The sequence below is a fragment of the Drosophila mojavensis genome, unplaced genomic scaffold (genome assembly GCF_018153725.1).
Source record: "Drosophila mojavensis isolate 15081-1352.22 unplaced genomic scaffold, ASM1815372v1 contig_136, whole genome shotgun sequence".
NCBI lineage: Eukaryota > Metazoa > Arthropoda > Insecta > Diptera > Drosophilidae > Drosophila > Drosophila mojavensis.
In genome coordinates, this window is record NW_025318667.1 from 21,021,259 (window position 1) to 21,042,856 (window position 21,598).

Genomic DNA, 21,598 nt, shown 5'->3' on the forward strand with positions numbered 1-21,598 from the left:
TCAATTGAATCAACAATCGAGTTGAGCAAAAGTAAAAATAGACTTGAACTAAAGAAAAAAAAAAAGAAAACTCGCATTCAAAGCAAAGTCAACTACGTCATTGTGCTGTCCAGTGCTGCCCATTTAGATGCAGCGACACAACTTGGCTAAATCTGCTAATGGAAGACCATTTCAATTCAATCCGACGCCTTCCATTAGTGCTGCACAGTTATTTACATTGTTTGCATTATGCTTTTTTGATCCGTAGTTGCTTTAAAAACAAAAACCATTTAAAAAATAAAACTAAAACGCAGTAAACATATTAAAAAACTTTGTTTCTTGTATTCATTTTGTTGCTTTTTCGTTAATTTTCGTTCGGTTGCAGTGGTGGTTGTTGCCTGTGCTATATATATATATATATATGTATGTGTGTGTGTGTGTCGCGTGTCCCTGTGTGTTTGTGTCCGTGATAAGCTGCTAATTGGTTGCTGCACATGCTAAGCCAAGACACCAACAAAAGAGGAAAAAACAATTGGGGCGAGATTGAGATGAAAACAAAGAGAAATAGGGAAAAACGGCAAATGGCAAATGGAAAACAAGAAAACAACAAGAAAAGAACATAAAAGAAAACGAATTAAACATGCAATCATATTTTGTATTTGTGTATGTGTTTTTTTTTATCTATTTGCTCATCATTACCTCCATTTTTTTTTTTTTTTTTTTTTTTTTTGTATTGTATGTTACATTCTTTCATACTATAAACAATTACAATTAAGCAATATTTGCTGCAATGTTTGTGTAAAATTCCAAACAAAATAAGAATACCAATAGAAGGAAAACAATAGCAGTTGTTAAATATATGTATATCATAAATGTTATAAATGTAACTTAAATGGTACGCGGAATAAGGAGGATTCGGGATGTGGACGCTTAAGGAAATTCTGACCAGATATTAGCATGGGAACTAATAAAACAGCTTTGTTGGTCCAAACGGTTGCTTAAGTCGATTCATACAATGGTAATGCCTAGCAGTTGTATAAGTATGTGTGTGTATGTGTGTGGGTACATGTACTCTTGTGTGTAGGTGTGTGTGTATATGTGCCTATTGTATTATTTAGCTTCTACGACTTTGGGCGGCCTTTTACGAAAAGCTGTACAGGATGCGGTAGTTACTGCAACAGCAAATCCTTCTTCAATTCATGTCTGTCGGTGGAGACGGCGGAGTTGGCGGCGAAGTTGACGATGCTGCTGCTTCAGCTGCTGCTGCTGATGTTGACAATTGTTGTTGTTGTTGCTGCTGCTGCTGTTGTTGTTGTTGCTGCTGCTCCTCATATTCCAAGTCAGCACGCAAGCAGCTGCTGCAGCTGGTTGCATCGCTGTCCTCTACTATGGTGTCGTCGTCGTCGTCATCATCGCCGTCATCATCAGAGTCCTCATCATCATCCACATATGCAAGCTGCTGCTGTTGCTGTACGAGCTGCTGCTGCTCATAGACGTACGCAGCACATTGCTGTGCAGCGCCATCTATTGGCATAGCCAGCTCGTCCAGATCCAATTCCATGTCTTCATATGTTTCTGCTGTCTGTTGCTGTTGTTGATAATGATGTTGCTGCTGATGATGATGGTGATATTGCTGTTGTTGCTGTTGCTGCTGTTGTTGTTGCTGTTCCATTAACTCCACATCGCGATCAGCTGTTGTTGTTGCTGTTGATGTTGTTCTTGTTGTAGTTGTTGTCGTCTCCTCCTCCAGCTCATCCCCCTGGCCCTCCTCCAGTTCCACTTCCATCTGCACATCTATTTGCTGTCCCTGTTGCTGCTGCTGCTGCTGCAGCTGTTGTTGTTGTGCTGCTGCTGCTGCAGTAGCAGTAGCAGTAGCAGTAGCAGTAGCAGCAGCAGCAGCAGTTGCTGCTACATCTAAATGTTGTTGTTGTTGTCGCTGCTGCTGCTGCTGCTGTTGCTCCTCCAGCCTCCTGACCACCACTTCATCCGACTCGACAATACTTTAACCGCTCTTAAACAATAAAATGGCCACCTGGCCCAAATAGAAATATATGAAATGGCGCGTCTCGTGTGTCACATACGATCCAAAATTGCGGCCGACAATGCAATGCCATGTTGGATTGTATTTCTTGTCGAATTCCTTCTTGATATAAGCCGCAATATCCTGCAACAGAGAAAGAGAGAGAGAAAGGGAGAGTGAGCGACTTGTTAACGGTTTTTCGAATTAGCGACAACGAAACGGAAACTCAATAAAACAACCTCAGGCCGCCAGCAACAAGACCAACAAAACCTCAAACTTCCAGCCCACGCGCCTAGCCAAGCCTTCATTTGTGACCTCAAAAACTGATTGGGTGTGGGCGCGGTTGGGCTTGGGGCTTGGGGTTTGGGGCTGGCAAAAAGTTTTATGTGCTAATGAGTTAGTTATGACGCTTGTTGCTGTTGCTGTGCTGCTGTTGCCGTTGTTGTTGTTGTTGTTGCTGCTTAGACTTGTTGTAAAATAATAAAAGTGTAGCATAATCAGCAGCGCAAGGTTTGGGCAGCACTGTGTCACACGCACACACACACACACGCACATCACTACTACTACCACTACAACTGTTTTATGTAGTTTCGTATGCAGCGCTCGCATTGGCAAATGCCAAAGGTCAATGCCAGTCGCTTTTAATGGGCTAAAGCCAGGGTTATGCAAACAGACATCGACGCCGCCGTCGCACACACACACAGACATATCGAATAGACAATAGGAAAGCGAGACAGACAGACAGAGAGACGGACTGATAGACAAACACATAAACACATACGCCATGCGGAAGCAAAGTAAAACATTTGACGGCATTTAAGGCCAAGAAACTTTAGACTTAGCCAAATAGTTTAAGCCACAAACTTTCGGATTTAATGAAATGAGTTTATTTTTCAAATAATTTAATAATAATACAGTAGAATCCAGTTATAACGATAGCGAACAAAAATTATGATTCCTAGGCAAAGTTAAATGAGTTAACTTATAATGCTTCTAGATCCCTTGAACGTCGCTATAACCGGATTCCACTCTAGCATTAAAAAACAATTAATACAATTTACATATATTATCTAGTAATTTACTATAGTCTACACAAGATCTCAGTCGAGTACAGTACAACCTGCTTCAAAAATATATTCTCAGCTTTGAGCTGAAATTTATTCAATTATTTTAAATTATTTTTAACAATTTAAATAATAATTTTGTTAACTAATCGAATATATGAGAAGAGAGCATTGTATGCATTGACAGTGCTTAGCCTCATTCTAGTACAGTATAACCTGCCTAATGCGAATAAACGCTTAACAGTAGAGCATGTCTAATTATTTTGGACGGCACTGTGAAAATTAAAAAATTTGCATATCACTGCAAATATTTGTCAGTAAATTTTTGACGGCATTAAATGTCAAGGAACGTTAGCCAAAAAGTGCGGGCCTACTTTTTGACGGCTTAAATTAAATTAGTTTTTAATTAATATTTAATAACAATTAACAAATATTCCTAGATATTTTAATACAGCAGAGAGCATAGTCGACATAGAGCCAATGCTCTGGTCTAATACAGTAAAACCTGCCTACAACAAATAATCGCTACAACTCAACCAGTCCACTTATTTTAGCCAGCACTGTAAAGCAAGGCAACTCAATGAGAATTCAAAAATCATTAAAACACTCCAAAATGTTGCCCAAAAAATGCAATGAGAGAGAGCTAGAGGTAGCTAAAAGAGAGGTTAGCACAAGGGAAGGTAGATAACAAGTGGTAGGGGTGGCTACTCAACCACTGTGCAGCAGATAGGAAATTGCCAAACTTGAGCAGAAATGCGTGCTAAGCCATAAACTTAACCCAGTGACCTCAAAGGCAAACAAACAACAGTGGGAAAAGCTTTTGCGACAATGGTGACAGTTACACATTCACACACACACACACGCACGCACACACAGACACACATGTACACAAGCAGCAACCCCTAGCCAGCCAGCAAATGGCACGATCGCTTTGTCAAGTTATTGCCAAGTTTTCTTTTGGCTTCGCTTCTTATTGTTTCGTGTCAGACGACAATAATGCGTTGACTGTTTAATATCCCCACGTTTATTCATTCAATTCGGCTCCATAGATGACACGGGTATGGGTTGGTTGGGGGGCAGCGGTTTGGCTCTATCGAGGGAGCCCGCTCCAACTGCAACGATTTGGCATTTTGTTTTGGCAACGCCAAACAAAAAAAAAAAAAAAAAAAAAACACAAAAATGATAATAAAAAAAAAAAATGGAACCTTTATTTAGGGGCCGTTGTCTGTTGCCTGTGGACGTGCCACACATGCAACACAGCCACTAAACCCACCTGCAGCTCGAGCTAACTGTTAGTTAACCAAACTTTATAGACAAACTTAATAATTTAGCCAGGGCAAGAGACTATCATTAGTCACTTACAGATGACTTGAGTTTTTTCCCCTGTTTGCTCTAGAGACATTTCCATAATTCTCTATAATGTGTCTGAATTGTTATAGTTATTTACTCAATGAAGGAGTGAATTGCCGAATGAATGAATAGATGAATAAATGTGTGAATTGCTAATTAATGCATTCATTGCAAAACATAAATTATATGATTTTTTATTATAATTATTATTTTTTTTTTTGGAACTTATTTATCTCTTTATTTTCTATTATTTTTGACTGCTAATAAATAATGAAGAATTAAAAAAAAAAAGATAGTTAATGGATTGTGTACATTATTAATAGTTTTCGCTTTTTTTTTTTTTAGTTTATTTGAAACATTATAAAATATATGATTTATTATTTTATCTGTTATCTATTTATTGCATTATTTTCTATTATTTTTTACTGTTAATAAATAACAAAGAATTTTAAATAAAATATGGCTAATGGAATGGATTATGGATATTATTTATAAGTGCAGTTTTATTAGTTTATATATTATTGAAAAAAAAATATATATATTATAATATAGAAATTTATATTATCATTTTATTTTTCCTTTATTTAATTTAGTTTTATTTTTTGTTTAATTTTTTTCCGTTAATTTAATTTAATTTTTTTCCCTTTATTTATTTTATTTTTCCTTTAATTTTCATTATTTTATTTTTCATTTTTTTATATTACTGTAAAACATTATAATAGACATATTAGATTTAACACTTTTTTATTTATTATATATTTTTTTCTATGACATTTGATTATATAACATAATATAATATTCAGCTAATAATATCTGAGTTTTACATTAGATTATTCATTATAGCATTAGCCTATATCTCATAATATCATATAATATTCAAGTATTTGTATCAGTATAGCATTAAATTATATTATTCATCATTCATCATTATCATGTAATATTGAATAATACTTAATTTAATTTTAATTGCATAAATTGTTTATATACAGTTAATTCAAGAGCTTTCCAGGTACATACATATGTAATCATTGCGCTCCACATTCACGCATATAAAAAGTTCTATAAAAAATAGTCCAAAACCACAATTCAATTTACTTCATATTGAAATAATTTGCGTATTTAATTAGTTGACTTAACGAAGTGCAGTTTTTTTTTTTTATAAATTAATACATATGTATGTATGTATATGTGTGTGTGTTTATATGGGGAAAATGAATAAAATTCCACTTAAATCCTTAAATACGCTCGACTTATAGCCCCATATTACTATCAATACATTTATCTGCAGCGGCTAATCTCCCAGCTCTGCCCCACAAAATGCGCCACAATTTTTATTTTCAATTCAATCTGAATTTTGGGGAGTTGGATGGCCTGCCCGATGGGGAATGGGCGGCTGTCAGATACTGTGTAATTGCCTGCCCAAATCATGTACTCTATATGTCAGAAGTGCGGAATGTCGACATGCCCGACATGGCCGTGGGGCGGGGAGGCAGAGCGGAGGGGCTGCGGGTATGGCGGGAACGATAGGCAGCCAGGCAGGCAGGAACTAAGGAAGACTGGCTTGACGGATATATTTGGCCGCATATTGATTAAACATTTGGCCACGCAAAATGCCTTTTTTTCTGTTTTTCTTTATTTCTTTTTTTTCTCTTCTCTCTTCTATATACAAACACGAAATCAAGCAGCAACAATAATAATAAATGAATTTCCAAAACAAAAACAAATATAAATTGAAGCTGAACTAATTACATTTATTTTTAAAATTAAAAAACAAAAAAACAAGAAAAAAATAGAAAACGCAAACGATGCGGGAAAATTGATTTAATTTGGGCTTAGAGTGCGCGCTTTGGTTTTTGCTGGTTTATTTGGTTTGTTAGCCTCTTGTTAGGCTTATTTTTGGGATTTTGTCTTTAAATCGCTGCTAGAGCCAAGGCAAAGCAAAGCAAAGCAAACACACACACTCTTGCACACACACACACACACACCGATACATAGGCATACTGCCTTTTGGTAGATACAACTTAAGCCGCTCGAAAGGTTAAGCGCCCCTAAAATATATATATATATACAAGTATATATATATATAGTATAAATAAAACACATAATTTGCTTTGCTCCTCTGCTGTGTGTGTGTGTATCCAGTGCGTGTCTCTCTGTGTGTGTGTGTGTGTGTGTGCCAATTTAACCCTTGTGTATTGGTGTGCTAGTTGCGTATCTATTGGATACCAGAGCTTATTGCTTTTTATGTTTTTTTTTTTCGTACTTTGTTGCCTGCTTTTTTGCTCGAAAAGCAAAGCAAAATGCATTTTGCTTAATGAAAACTCTCCATTATGTATGACTGTGTGTGCCACTCTCTGTGTGTATGTGTGTATGTGTGTGTGTGAGTGCTAGTGTGTATTTCATAGCTTACTTTCCAGCAACTAGAGTTTTTGCTCACAATTTGCACACAAATTTGCAGCGCAACTCGAAATATTTCGAACAAACTCGCTTCATATTAATTAATTCGAATTAAATTCACACTGAAAGCCTCTAACTACAATAAAAAGCAGATTTGAAACTCTGCTAATTGCAAAATGTTGGCAAATTATGTTTTCGGGCGAAATGTCAGCACAAATTGAAATCCAAATTGAAATTGAACAATAGCCATTGGAGTTCATTTGCAGAAATTTAATAGAAATATGCTTGGGATTTAATGCAATTCCATTGAATTTAGTTTTACTGAAAGTAAATCCCATTTTATCTCAGACTTACGGCAGCTTTAATCCCATTGAGTTCTATTTAAATTCTAGTTGTATTTGCTTTTACTTTGATACACATGTGAGCATATTTGTATAGCATTGCAAATATACTTGGATCTCTCAGATACAATTTACTATATCTTAGCTCAAAGTTTAGATACTTTAAATATTAGACGATAAATAGATAGATAGATGATGCTATTCTATTTAAGTTAATTTTAATTTTATGTTAACTCTGACTTCTACATAAATAGAAATAAAAATAAAATAAAAAATAATAATTAATATTAAATTAAATTACATTTTAAAAAATCAATGTTTTTATCAATTTGTAACATATAGTTTTTTTTATTATATATATTTATTTTAATTTTTATTTAGTTTTATTATTTTTTATTTTCATTTATTTTTATTTTTATTTATTTTTATTATTATTTATTTTTTGTATTATTGTTATTTTTATTTTAATGCAACGTTTAGCGTTTTATATATTGTATTATATGTACTACTACATATATAATACTACTATATTCTAGCATATACTACTATATATACTATATCGATACTTTTACTACTTTATATACCACTAATACATACTACTACTACTACAACTATTTCTACACAGTCTGTATATACTACTACATGGTATTCTGCCTATATTTGCTGTATGGATGTGTAGATTTGAGGGATTGCTGCGAAATCCAATCTCAAACGTATTCAGATATTGCTGCATCGGATATCACTTGGACGGACAGCAAACTGTCGCTCGCACGTCATAAGGATCTCAATTTGCATACAGTTGAAGGGGCAGGAGGGCAAGATGACATACAAGCAGATAAAGCCTAAGATGGCTGAGATTGCCGCAGCCTGCTCGCAGGAGCTTTACGCCCTGCCCGACCTGAACGACAAGGTTTTGCCAAGAGGATTGTACGTGAGTAAGGCTATCTTGATATGCAATCCTCATGCTGCACAAAGGGTTTTTAAATTACCCATCAATGTGCTGCTAACGTAGTTAATTATGATGTACAGATTAGAACCTTATTAACAAAAATATATATATGTACTACTACAACATATTAATGAACAACTAATTTATAAGAATATCTCTATCTCTCTATACATATACAGTCGAGTCTCGATAATTCGTACCCCGCTAAACCGAAAACCTCTATAATTCGTACAAAAATTCGGTTCCCTTGCCATTACGAATTATCGAGACTCGACTGTGTATACATTTGCATATATTTTATATATTACATTATATGCTTTATTCACATTATTGGGCTCCTAAGCTAATTTTGAGCTTAAAGCTTGTTGAATCTAATACGGCTTTAATGGAAATACAGACACACACCCACTCACACATACACGCGCTGCACGCACATATTTACCCACACACGCACACATATTTCACAGTATTCATAATGACACTATTATTAATATTATCAGACAATAAGAACAACAAACTGGCAACAACAACAACAACAACAGCAACAGCAAAGCAAAGCCAATCAATCCCACTTTTTGTGAACGCACACACACACACACACTTTGCTTTATGTCTTTTATATGTATTTGAATTACTGTCTGCCACTGTGTGCGTGCGCTGTGTATGTGTGTGTGTAAATGTTTGTGTGTATATGTGTTTTTCATGGCATATATTTTATTTATAGCAACGAGGGGCAGGCGGCAGTGGGCCAATGCATGGGCAATTGGGGCGTGGTAGCTATGCGTGCGCCTCTGCACTAACACAGGCAGACAGGCAAACACACACACACACACACGAGGGGGACGCAGCCACACACTCTGTCAACTTTGTAAGCGGCAGTGAAAAATTTGTAGCATACTTTCCGGCAGCGGCGCGAGCGTTTCAATGATGTTTTTTCTTGCTTCTATTTTTTTCCTTTTAACTACTCAATTAGCAAACGACGCGTACCCACATTTATGCCCCCCACTGAGCTGAGAGAGAGAGAGTGAGATAGAGAAAGGGAGAGAGAGATAACACCCTCGCTTATTTGCCGTGATTTTCTCTCGGTGTCTTTCTCGCATTTTGCTGTGCTCTCTCAAGGCCTCACATTGGCACCTGCCATTGGCATTGACAGAGGCTCTGACACCCATAGCTCCGCTACGGACAGCCAACTGACCAGAGCCAACTGGACGGGGGTGAGAAGGGAAAGGTATTGGGGAAGCATCGATAGATGCCCCAGTGGCTGCCTTTAGCGCGCGTCTATTGATTATTTCCATTGCTTCGTTTTAGCTGTTATTATTATTCTATTGCTTGTTGACATTGCGCCGCTGTTGCTAGCCGTCCGTCCATCTGTCCGCCAGTCCATCCGGCTCAGGCTTATATTAAGTCCTGCCCTTGGCCACGGCCAACAACGCCAGACCCCGCCGATGGCCAGCTGAAGCAGTCGACCTCAATGTCGGCCATTTAATGCCATTCGCGTAATCAGTTTACTGCAAATCACGTCAAAGGACACTGCATCGACTCGACTTACATTCAATTTCAATTTCAAATTCTACTCTTTTCTCTCCTACCCCCCCCTTCCCTCCTCACTCTCTCTTTCTTTCTGCTTCCTCTCCCACACAATTAAATCAATTTCCTTTTGCATTGTTATTAGCAGTCTATCAGGTTGCCAACATGTTCAATTTCCCCTGCCTTTGGCCCCGTTTGGGTACATCAGAATATTTAATAAGCATGCGGGAAAGCGAAATCCTGTACAGGATATATAGACACGCCGGAGGAGCTGACATGGAACTAGACCTCTGAAGCCTCAGTTAACTGAAAATAATTTCCTAACTCGATATGCAGATAATATGGGGAATATCAACTCGACTCAAGCAAGACTTAACCTAGACTTAACCCACTCAGACTTGGTCTAAGTTTCCATCAAGATAGTAAACTCTAGAGTATTTGACTATCGTAAGACTAGCCAGCTAGCTCATCTCAATAGACCCTCTGACTGTAGACAAAGGTTGGACTGATTGTTGAAGGCCCACAATAGAAGCCACAATGTAGTCAGTCTCACCGGTTACAGGTGAAACAATGAAGCATGAGAAATCAGACGGAAACCGATGCTACCGGTGCACGGTGACTGGAATTGCTGTACCGATGACATACTCGTCGGGACATGGGATCTCCGGTAAAACAAAGGATTTTTTGTGCCGTCGGTAAAAGTGGCAGAATGAGAAATTGCGAGAGATTGACAGCGAAAAATATGTTCAACTAGAGCAGTGACTGTGTGGAAAATCGTCTCATCTCCTTCCCGTTCTATTTCCACCTCTACTTCTGCCCCTATCTCTACCACCCCTCCCTCTCTCACTCTCTCTCTCTAGTTATGACTACATCCACCTCCACTACACTACTACCTCTACCTCTACCTCTACCTCTACCTCTACCTCTACCTCTACCTCTACCTCTACCTCTACCTCTACCTCTACCTCTACCCTCTACCTCTACCTCTACCTCTACATCTACCTCTACCTCTACCCTCTACCTCTACCTCTAGCTCTACCTCTACCTCTACCTCCACCTTTACCTCTACCTCTACCTCTACCTCTCCACTTCTACTTCTACCACACCCTCCCTCTCTAGTCATGGCTACCTCTACCTCTACCATCCCCACCCACCATCTCTCATTCTCTCTCTAGTCATGGCTACTTTCAATAGGTATCCAAATAGAGTGGAAAAAACGAACGCATCCAGCTGCGTTTACCGGTAAAATACAATTGACAAAGTACAACTTTCGTCTACTGTGAATGGCGGACCGAGACATGGCGGAAACTGTCGCTGACTATAGGAGAGCAAATATGCAACAGCAAAGATGCTTGGGAAAAAGTCTGTGACTTTGCAGAAAAGCTTTCACAGCGGGAAAATGGCGAGACGTCCCCTGCAGCACTCGAGGGCAATGCACAGGAAGAAGCTCAAAGAAGGCGGCTGCACGTCGAAGGCGGTTGCAACTTGGAATGCAGCCCCAGGTAGATAAAGTTTATGCATTGGTCTGTTAGCAGCTAATACAGTGCGAATCATTATCGCATTATCACGCATTATGAGGTTTGGATTTCCAAAAGGCAATATTACTGCATCTTGCTCATCTGGGAAATTCGAGTAGGAGTTCTTCTAACACCTAGTCTCCACAATCGATCCAGTGAACTAATATAGTCGAGTCTCGAGAATTTGTACCCCGATAAATCAAAAATTGCGATAAATCGAAAAAAAATTCTATTCCCTATTCTAATTTGTTCTCGATAATGTGAATTTTGTAAATCGAAAAAAACGGATCCCCTTGCAATTTTGAATTATCGGGACTCAACTGTATATGCAACATTCTCCTCTGAATTTTAAGAGTTTCAAATATCTTCAAGTATTTTTTAATTACTTACACCCAACTTGCTCTACTCACTACTAAAAGCTAACGGAATTTGCGCAATAATTTTCACTAGCTAGTCGGCGAATTGAATTGAATTGATTTCCAGCTCAAAGGAAAACACTCGCCATTCGCCTTTGACGTTCAGATATACATATATATGGACATCGGTGCAACTTGAAAATGAGAATGTCAAATGTAGTAGAAGTCGCTGGGAGCTAAATTCAACAACACAAAGGCAGGGCTTTCTCTCCCTCTCTCTCTCTCTCTCTTTCCTCCTCTCTGTGTGCATCGTCGGGGCCAGAAATCGCGACAAATATTCAATAAAAATGTCACGAGCAACACTCTTCAATTGGCTAAATCTACGTTTATGGCACAAATACGCATATTATTAAAGAGAGGCTAACAGCAAGTGCAACGCGAGGACACCTTAAAGATAGCCCGCATCCGCCGGACGCTTGACTTTTATAGGCCACGTTTGTAGCCGAGATTCAATTTGCAGCAGGTCCATAATTTGATCAAGTAAATCGAGTTAAGATGTGGCATGCGCTGCATGCAAACAAATATGAAATGCACTGTGCTGCTGTAGTCTTTGCTCTTGGATAAATAGACTATACTCTATGCTATACATGTTTTATGCTGTAAAGATGTATTGAATTATTCTAGGAATTGACTTAAAAGTCTGTTAAAAATAGAAAAAACTTGAGATATTTTATACTTTTTGCAGTATTAAATTGATTTTTCGTTATTTTAAACATATTTGGTCTGGTAAGCACGGGTATTTCCCAGTCGTTCACAGTCCTGCTTGTAAACGTGTATATATCTTTCATTTAATTAGTGTTTCAGCATTCAACCCAACAATAGGCCAATTGACTAACAATAACTATTAATTAACCGCATAATTTGAGCTCTAGGTAACTCAATCCATTTACTCACACATTTACATAATTATATTGTTATCTACGAACTATTTGGCAGGTCCATGAGGTGGACGCGGCACGGTTATAATCATGTAAATGAACATGAATATGAAACTCTAGTAAGTGCGAACTACGGAGGTTATACTGTCCATATATGTTTATGATATTATCTATACTGTCAGCAATATCAATATATATATATATATATATATATATATATATATTTATATATATATATATATATATATACATATATATATCTATATAGACAGTATAATAAAAACATATATCTACATATGCAGTAAAAGCTTCATTAAAATCATGTTTTTATTTTTACTAAGGATGGATTTTATTTTTATAGAAATCAAATAATATCTTAACACCTGTTGTTCACCCTTATGTAGGCCAATTAACGGGGAAATATGAACCGATAAATGACGAAATTCGTCAGAAATCAAGTATTTTTGAGAGCCGTTTCATCTCATCTATATATATTTATTTATATATTCCTCATCAATCTCAACTTACCTTCTCGATGTTGTACTTCTCGAGGGCCTGTGTCGCGCAGTCGACAGCATCCTGCTGCATCTCCTCGCTCATATCAGCATTCTTAATGACAGCTTTGCGATCAGACATCTTTATTTATGTTTTGTTTCGCTTGGGTTTTGTTCACTTTGAATATGGTCTTCTTTGCGTCTGTAATGAAAGAGAGAAAACAAATATTTGCATTCTGTGCATGCAAATATTTTTCAATATCTATTAGTTGTGCATACATTTTTTATTTGAGGGCAGATATAGATACAGGTGGAATAGTGCAATTCAATAAATTCTATGGTTCAGCAGACAGGCGTAGGCACATATCACGCAACAGTGCCTGTCATTGTAATCAATTGCTTAATAAAGTAATGCACACACACACACACACACATGCACACGCACACGCATGCATGCATACACATGCACACTCGGTCGACGCAGGCGCAGTAGCTGCACAAATTTGCTGCATACTTTTGTGAGTGAGCGACAATGCGTAACGCTGGCAATTCAATTATGAGCAGCACCAGGCAGCAGGCACCAGCAACAATAACACGAACAACAACAACAACAACAACAAATAGTCCTCCAACAAAACATTGCAAATCAAATATCAAAGAGAAGAGCTGAACTAAAGCCTCTGAACAGAGGCAACAAACGCAGCTGGGGCTGAACAAAACGCATATTAATAGGCAAAGAAGACAACAATCGCCCTCCTCCACACACCATTTGGTCTCTCACTCGCTCACTCACACGCTCGCTCACTCACTCACTGACTGACTCACTTACTCACTCACTCGTGCGCCCACAGACCCACACCAACATCAATTAGCAATGAGCGAGAGCAGTGCCAAAAGCGCAACGAATGCTGTGTGAAAGAGTCGATGTAAAGCACGTACCGTGGCCTTGGCAACCAAAGCAGCACCAGGACCAGCAGCAGCAGCAATAACAACAACAACAACAACTCTTCGCAGCTGCTGCAACCAAGGACAAAGCACGCAAAAGCGAGATGAGGCGAGATGGAACCAGCCAGAGAGCCAGAAGAGCGAAATGATATTCTGAGCACTGAATCAAATGCAACTGTAAATTGCATAGACTATGCTGCCGCTGCCGCTGCCGCTGCCGCTGCCTCTGCCGCTGCTGTTGCTGCTGCTGCTACTGGCGTTACTCCTACGGCTTTTGTTGTTGTAAATGCCGTTATTGTGGGTTATTAATAATGTTGTTGTTCCCTTCGCTTGTGCGCAGTTATTGTTCGGCTCGTTCCATTATACATTGAGGAGCTTATAAGCCTGATTTGCAACGGTAAGGCCATGTTAACAGGAACTCAACTGCACTTGGCAAATATACATTAAAAGCATAGCAAACTTTCATCGATTTGAGCTTACGATAGATGGAAGAGATGGGAGCGTGTCGTGATTTCATTACCAGGAATTAATTCAATTACAGTTCGTTAGAATGGAGAGTATAGGGAGGCATTGATGAGTATAGAGCATTATTTTAAATGATTGTAATTTAATTAAATGATTTTTTGAATGATTGTATTTCATTTTAAATGAATTAATTATAAAATTTTACCTTAAATATGTCTTAAAAAATACACATTTAAAAAAAAATAAATAAATAAATAAATAAATTTAAAAAATAAAAAGGTAGATATTTCCTCTTATCAAGAACTCAACTATCCAAAGTCTCGACAGATGCAAGGACAAAACCCAACCTTTTCCCACTTTCGGAACACAATATAAAAGCAAAAATATCCTCTTTCTTTTTAAGCGTACAGAAAGCTGCTCCATAAGCTCATACAGATTATTATTATAGATTCACGCTATCTGTTTCTCTGCATATATTCAGGTGTATGCGACTGTGTGTGTGGGTGTATGTGTCAGGGACTTTGTACGTCTTTCATGTTTGCTATTCCAGGTGATATGAATGAAATGAAAATTCACTTGAATATCTTAAATCTGTAATTGTCCTCAATTAGTTTTTTATTATTCCAGAGAAACGCGCATTATTTCATGTCCATCAAATTGTTTATGCATAATAAATGGCTTAGGCATAGCTATATGAGTATGTGTGTGTGTGCTGATTCGGACTTGAAAGGAATATATTTATATATCGATTTTCTTGCAGTTATGGAAATTGAGAGATTTGTGTATATGGATATGCAAATATCTAATGATTGCACTTGGAGTTCAATCTTTGACTAGAAAATAACAGAAAACAAATATATACAGATGGAACTGATAACTGATTCTAGCTTTAAGTAGAAAAAATGACTAAAAACTCATAGAATATTTTGATATAATGGAACGAAATGGAGATGTATATAAGAATTTTTGATTATTGCTTTAACTGAAAAAAAAACTTAAATAAACTCTGTAAAAATGAAGAGCTAAAAAGAGCTTAAAAATATATATAAGCATTCCTGGTCAAATTGCAAACGAACTTAAACAATGCAAAAATAAATAAATAAATAAATAGACACCTCATTAAACAGAAAACGAGACAGATGAACATACTGTATGATATTCCTGATAAATACAATAGAAATTTGCACTTTAACTAGAAAAAAAAAACTTAAAAAAAATAAATTTAAAAAAATAAATAAAAAATTTAGATATGGAAAGAAATTGAAATAAATATAATTCAAAACTCTAAATTTAACTAGAAAATAACTTTAAGGAACTCTTTGCAAACTCTGTTGAAATTCAAATTGAAGCTTTTACAAAATAAAAGAAAACCTATAAATATTATAGAGATTTATAATATATTATTAGGCCCTAGTTTTAAGTTAACAAGTAAGAAAGCTCTAGTCGAGACTGCTCGACTACGAGATCCCCTGAACCCTTGGAGCAATAGATATTTCAATACTTTTTCGCGACTTTCAGCTTACACAAGAAACACGCACACACACACACACACACGCACGTACGCAAACACAGGCATACATACACATACACGCATACAGACACACATACACACACACACGCATACATATACAAACGCATACACACACACACACACACACACACACACACACATACACCAACACATACACACACAAGCAACCACGCATAAACACGCATGGGCGGCAGTGTGCGCTTACTATGAGAACTTAATTGTTTAATAACTTTTTTTATGGACGTACGATCTTCATGAAACTTTTAGATTATGATTATAACATGAATATGCATGTAATTGCCAAAGAACAAGTCTCTAGTATTTGAAATACGCTTTTTACAAAAGTGAGGGTGAGGTGGTGAATTTAGAGGTGGGGGGTAAATTTTAACAAAAACCGAAATTGTATAAATTGCATATAAGCATACATTAAAAATTTGGAGACTCTAGCAATAAAGGTGTAGAAGATATAATTTTATAACTGGGTTTCGATAAGGTTTTTTATCGATAAAAAAAAGATCGAGATGAGTTATCGATTTTTAATGATAAACTTGATATGCGCGCTGTAATTACGGACATTTTAAAAAAAATTTGAAGTCTCTAGCTCTTATATCTTCTGAAATCGACGCGTTCATACATACGGACAGACGGACAGACGGACAGACAGACGGACAGGGCCAAATCAACTCAGCTCGTCACCCTGATCAAGAATATATATACTTATATATACCATTATATATACCATTATACCCTGATTTCCCATTGAAAATGGGTTCAGGGTATAAAAAAAAATTCCAGAATAGCTGAGAGCAATCGATTTAATCTACCAAATATCTTTTTAGTCATACCATCATCTCATGCCAGGAGTACCAGGTACCAGCTCTACCTACACAAAAACCAATTCTAAATTCTCAGCTCTTGCACAAGCTGATACATTTTCGCGGCTGTGCCTGGACTAAGAGCTCGCTATTTGTATTAACAAAGCATAAAACCATTCGCTAATCAAACTTTATAAATAAACGGGGAAAACAGCTGTAAAAAAAAGTGTTCCTAGTTAAATACGAAAAGGGAAATGTCAAATAATAACAGCGGAAATGTTTTTAATAGTTTGCTGACTAACGAGAAATAACTGACTCATTGGTAAGGCGAACACTGAACAGTGAGTAAAGTGGGTGGACTGGGTGGACTGGGTGAAGTGGGTGGCTTGGGCGGCTACTGGGTCAGCCGCAAAATGTGAAGAATGGACGCAGTCACACCCACAAAGCTGCACGCCCACACACCCACATAGAAAAGAGGAAAATTTGCACTCAATAGCAGGCAATGGGCGGTGGGCGATGTGAGGTAGGCGGGGCATTGGCTGATAACCCCATCTCGCTATAATGCATTCATGGAAATTCATTTAAGTGCAAAGAGGATGCAGCAGCAGCAGCAGCAGCTGACAGAAGGAAGCCAACAAAAGGCAGGAGGCAGAATTATGAGCATGCAACAATGCCACACGTTGAGCGACGCCAAATTAAACAGAATGAAAGAGATAGACAGATCGAGTGACAGAGAGAGAGAGAGAGAGACGACAACGACGACGAGCAGAAAACTTTTGCTGATTAACTCAATTAGAAATGCATTGACAGTTGGACAAACGAAGACAGCTTGTTGATTACAGAGAGAACGGAGCGACATCGAAACCTGATCTATAAATACACGCTCTGTGTGCGTGTGGGCGACTCTTTGCGTGTGTGTGTGTGTGTGTGTGTATGTGTGTGGGGTGTGCAATTGCATTCACTTGACAACTGTATGTATGGGTTGGTGAGTGTGTGTGTGTGTGCGTGTGTGTGGGGTAAGCCCATAAAAGTATGCTACCGTTTACTGCGCTGCATTGAACTAACGCTGATTTCTACTTTTCAATTAATGCGGACTTCAATAGGATCTTAAATTATGTACCGAAATATATTCATACATAAAATCAGGGGAATTTAAGAACATTTTAAATTAAAAATATATACATATATACTTATTAAAGATAAACAGTTGTTTATTTTTAAATTAAAAAAAAAATATATATATATATACTTATTAAAGATAAACAGTTGTTTATTTTTACTATTACTTTGATTGCTAATTTTCTAATTTCTTTATATTAATATTTAATTTATATATTCATGAAAATTACATAATATTCTCATTACAAACCATACTCAATACAATATCCCTCTCATCTCTATCAATATCCCTCGTTCTTCCATTCTCTATCTTTCTCTCTCGCTCTCTCTCACTGCTCCTGCTCAATTTTGCAATTTCAATTCAAAAGATCAAATTTCCATTAAATAACCCAGGACTGCATTAGAAAGAGACAGAGCGCAGCATGTTTCCGTTACTCGCAAGCAACAGCTTCAAAGCTAACGTGTGTGTTTGAATTTGTATGTGTAAGTGTGCGTGTGTGCGTCTCTTACTCCCACGCCAATCAAGCTTGTGAAATTGGTTTGCATAGAAAGCTTTTAGTCTCATAATTACCTCTCAAGGCAGGCTCATAAATTAAGCGACAGATTAGGCAAGAAAAATAAATAAATAATTGAAATATACAAATCTGAAATAACAAATGACGTCAACGGTCTTAAACTACAGACAATAGAGTTTTGTATGCTAATCAAATTCAAGACGTCGTTAGATCGAATTCAAACAATGAATCAGATTTCCTATTTTGTTGTGCAGTGTAGAAGCATTGATCTAGCCCAAAAAAAAATAAATAAATAAATAAATAAAAAATATAAAAAATTAATAAACAAAACAGATAGAAGGGCAATATGAGAATCAATTTAATTATTTTATTTATTTATTTGATTTTTTGATTTGATTTTCTGAACTGTTCGTATTATCCATACAAGATCTACAATTGCTGGCGCCATCTCTGGGCTCCGGCCGGGCTATTTAGCCACTATCTCACGCTGGGGTACACACACAATCATGCATAAGTATGTCAATTTATTGCACAACTTCACTTAGAACTTTTCACAATTCACTCACCTTAGTTATTGTTGTAAAGTTGTCGTTGTCGTTGGTTTTGGGGAGTTGCGCGCGTGCCAAGACAAAAAGTTCCCTTTGTACTGTTTTTTTCGTCTTCCTCAAGTTTTTTTTTTTTTTTTTGGCGGCCTTGTGGCTAATTCAACAGCTGTCGACTAATTAAAGCTAAACTTTGAATAATCTTAGCTACGAAAAAAAATTTCGCAAAAAAATCTGTCCTAGCCAATCAAACGTAATGTACGTGTATGTGTAGGTATGTGTGCCTTTATTTGCATGTGTGGGTCTGTGTCGGTGTGTGTATTTATGTGTGTGTATAATTTCCTTTTTGGCAATTTTGCACGCAATATAAATTTGGCACGCCGTGTTTTGCACTTTGGAATAGAAAACAAAAAAAAAAGAACTTGAGCAGCACTAACAAAATGTCAAAAAAATATTCTTGGCACCCGAAAATTTTGAAAGCTGTTAATATGAATAAGTTGTGTTTACCGCTAAGCGCACTCGTCGTGACTAAATTCACAAAAAAAAATACTTCGAGCTGGGAACGCACTGAGTTGTTAACAGTTTGCTTGCTTGTCGTAAACTGTTTCAGCTAAGTCTGATAGCCGCCAACGGAGCCCAAATGCCTTCAGTGTAGGCGATATGCTCGTAGCTGATTGGCTACGAGACGGCGGCGTCTGCCAGGCGGCTTCTGGCAGGCCGCTTCTGGCAACAGTACTTACAGTTTTATGTAACGAGTATCGAGTACTTTTCAAGTAAATAGTTGTAATCATTTAGATGTTTGTGTTTGAAACTGCATTTAATGTATTTGTAATATTATTTGTATCATAAAAATATGTGCAATATATTTTAATAATCTAAATTACACACTAAAAATAGCTATTTTCCTTCAAGTAACCGTTACCCTTCAATGAGTAACGAACGAATTTATTTATAAGCGACACCACTGGTGAAGCAGAGCCCAACAGAGTTGCATTTGCCGGTAAAAAGTGGAGAGCGCGGTATTCAAAAAAAACCTAAATTTTGTAAAGAATAACTAATATATTTCCTTATTTGATAATATTTTATGCTAAATTCTTTTTTAGATATGCTCATAACTAGAAAAGTTTTGTCTCAACACATTCGCGCTCAAATGCTGACAAAAAATTCATATAAAAGTGAACGTTATTTGGAAATGAGGCTGTTGTATAACACTACCGTTTAAAGCAGTGCTGAAAAGCGAATTTTAAAAATAATTAAATATCATTTGATAAACAATCTAATTAGTTAACTGGGAACCATATTACTAATATCCAAATTTTCGAATAACAATTTGGTCCTATATTATTAAATTATACATCATATTATGTAACCCCACCATACCATTATTATTAAGGAAATGAAAAAGATATTCAATCATTGGCATTCACACTCGCAATTCCACATACACATGCCCAAGCAATATCAATAATACAATAAAAAACGGCACCAGTTTTAGGGTTGCTTGGGCTATCGGCTATCGCTTGCAAGTGTTGCCCTCTAGGCCGATTAAGCGGCCTAACTACCTCAGCGCAAAAAAAAAACGCATATTCAAATGACCGATTTTCCATTATTGCACCCGTCCGCCCAATTGTGCGATGTCTATATGTCGTATAAACATTAAATATTTATTTTTAAAACAAGTGCATCCTTAGCTGTTAGTATATTCAATACTATAGACATTTGTACATATCTACATATTGTTATACCTACCATATGTGCATGGCCTGACATTAAAATTGGAAATTTTCATTTGTTCCCTTTACAATGGCTGAAGCGAAAGCAACTTGACGATGACGAGCGGTAGTTGCGAGCTACAGCCATTACACGATATTTAAAGCATAGGTGCGAGCAGGACCGCTACTGTTTGCTGCTCGCTGCTATTAGTGTCAGCTATAAGTACATACATAAGCTGCGAGTGTGAGTGTGGGATAAAACCAGCAAAGCAACGACATGCAAGAGCATTGGAGCGCGCGCTGCCGATGACTAATATTTCAGGGCTGCCAGATGGGTGCACAGATTGCGTTTATGCAGGGTGTGGCCGTTGGTTAGCAATTTTGTTTGATTTTTTAAATAAATCTACCTTGTATATATTTCTATAACTTAAATTTTTTGCCATACAAATTTTTTTTTAATATTGAAGATTTATCAAACGTTAAAAGTATGTAGATCCATGCATATGTATGCATATAGGACGTATTGTACATAATTTTTATTTAATATTTATTACGTTAATATACGTATGTATGTGCATACATATGAATGTATTTTCATCATCTGTGTGTATATTTTCAAATGATTATTGTTTCGATTATTTAAATTATGTACGAAAATTAAATTAGTTTCTTATGCAGCTGACATTGTTGCACTTCGAACTTAGAAGCAACGCGCCAACCTTAGTTTAGGGGGTTACGCAAACCTGTCATAAGCAGAGGATCTTTTCTCTTCACCGCAACCCTGTGCTGTGCTGTGTTGCGTGTGCGGCTACAGAGTCAATTTCACAATTTTTCTCTCAGCACGTCTGGCAACCCAGGCAGCAGCAGCAGCATATCAACTCAATTGCCCGACTGCTAGCTCTCTCGCTTGCTCGCACGCTCTCATATATGCGCACAAACATACGAACGGATGTATGCATGTATGTATATGTCTATATACCGTATGAGCATGCGTGTATGTATTTGTGTGCCAGAGTGGCCTG

The 21,598-nt window shown here is 37.1% G+C and overlaps 1 protein-coding gene across 1 annotated transcript; it reads right to left on the reverse strand.

Annotated features, from left to right (window-relative positions):
• Positions 1–1,644: 1,644 nt before the first annotated feature.
• On the reverse strand, positions 1,645–19,479 carry LOC6584378 (dynein light chain 1, cytoplasmic). The gene is made up of 3 exons (XM_015161299.3): positions 19,372–19,479; positions 12,967–13,134; positions 1,645–2,143 (listed from the first exon to the last, which is right to left on the reverse strand). The coding sequence occupies exons 2-3, from the start codon at positions 13,072–13,074 to the stop codon at positions 1,982–1,984; spliced, it is 270 nt and encodes an 89-aa protein (XP_015016785.1). The 5' UTR covers positions 13,075–13,134; positions 19,372–19,479; the 3' UTR covers positions 1,645–1,981.
• Positions 19,480–21,598: the final 2,119 nt, after the last annotated feature.

Coding starts and splice junctions, on each gene's coding strand:
- LOC6584378 (XM_015161299.3), bottom strand. CDS start 13,074: ATGTCTGATCGCAAAGCTGTCATTAAGAATGCTGATATGAGCGAGGAG. Junction 2,144..12,966: donor AGAAGTACAACATCGAGAAG/GTAAGTTGAGAT, acceptor TCTCTGTTGCAG/GATATTGCGGCTTATATCAA.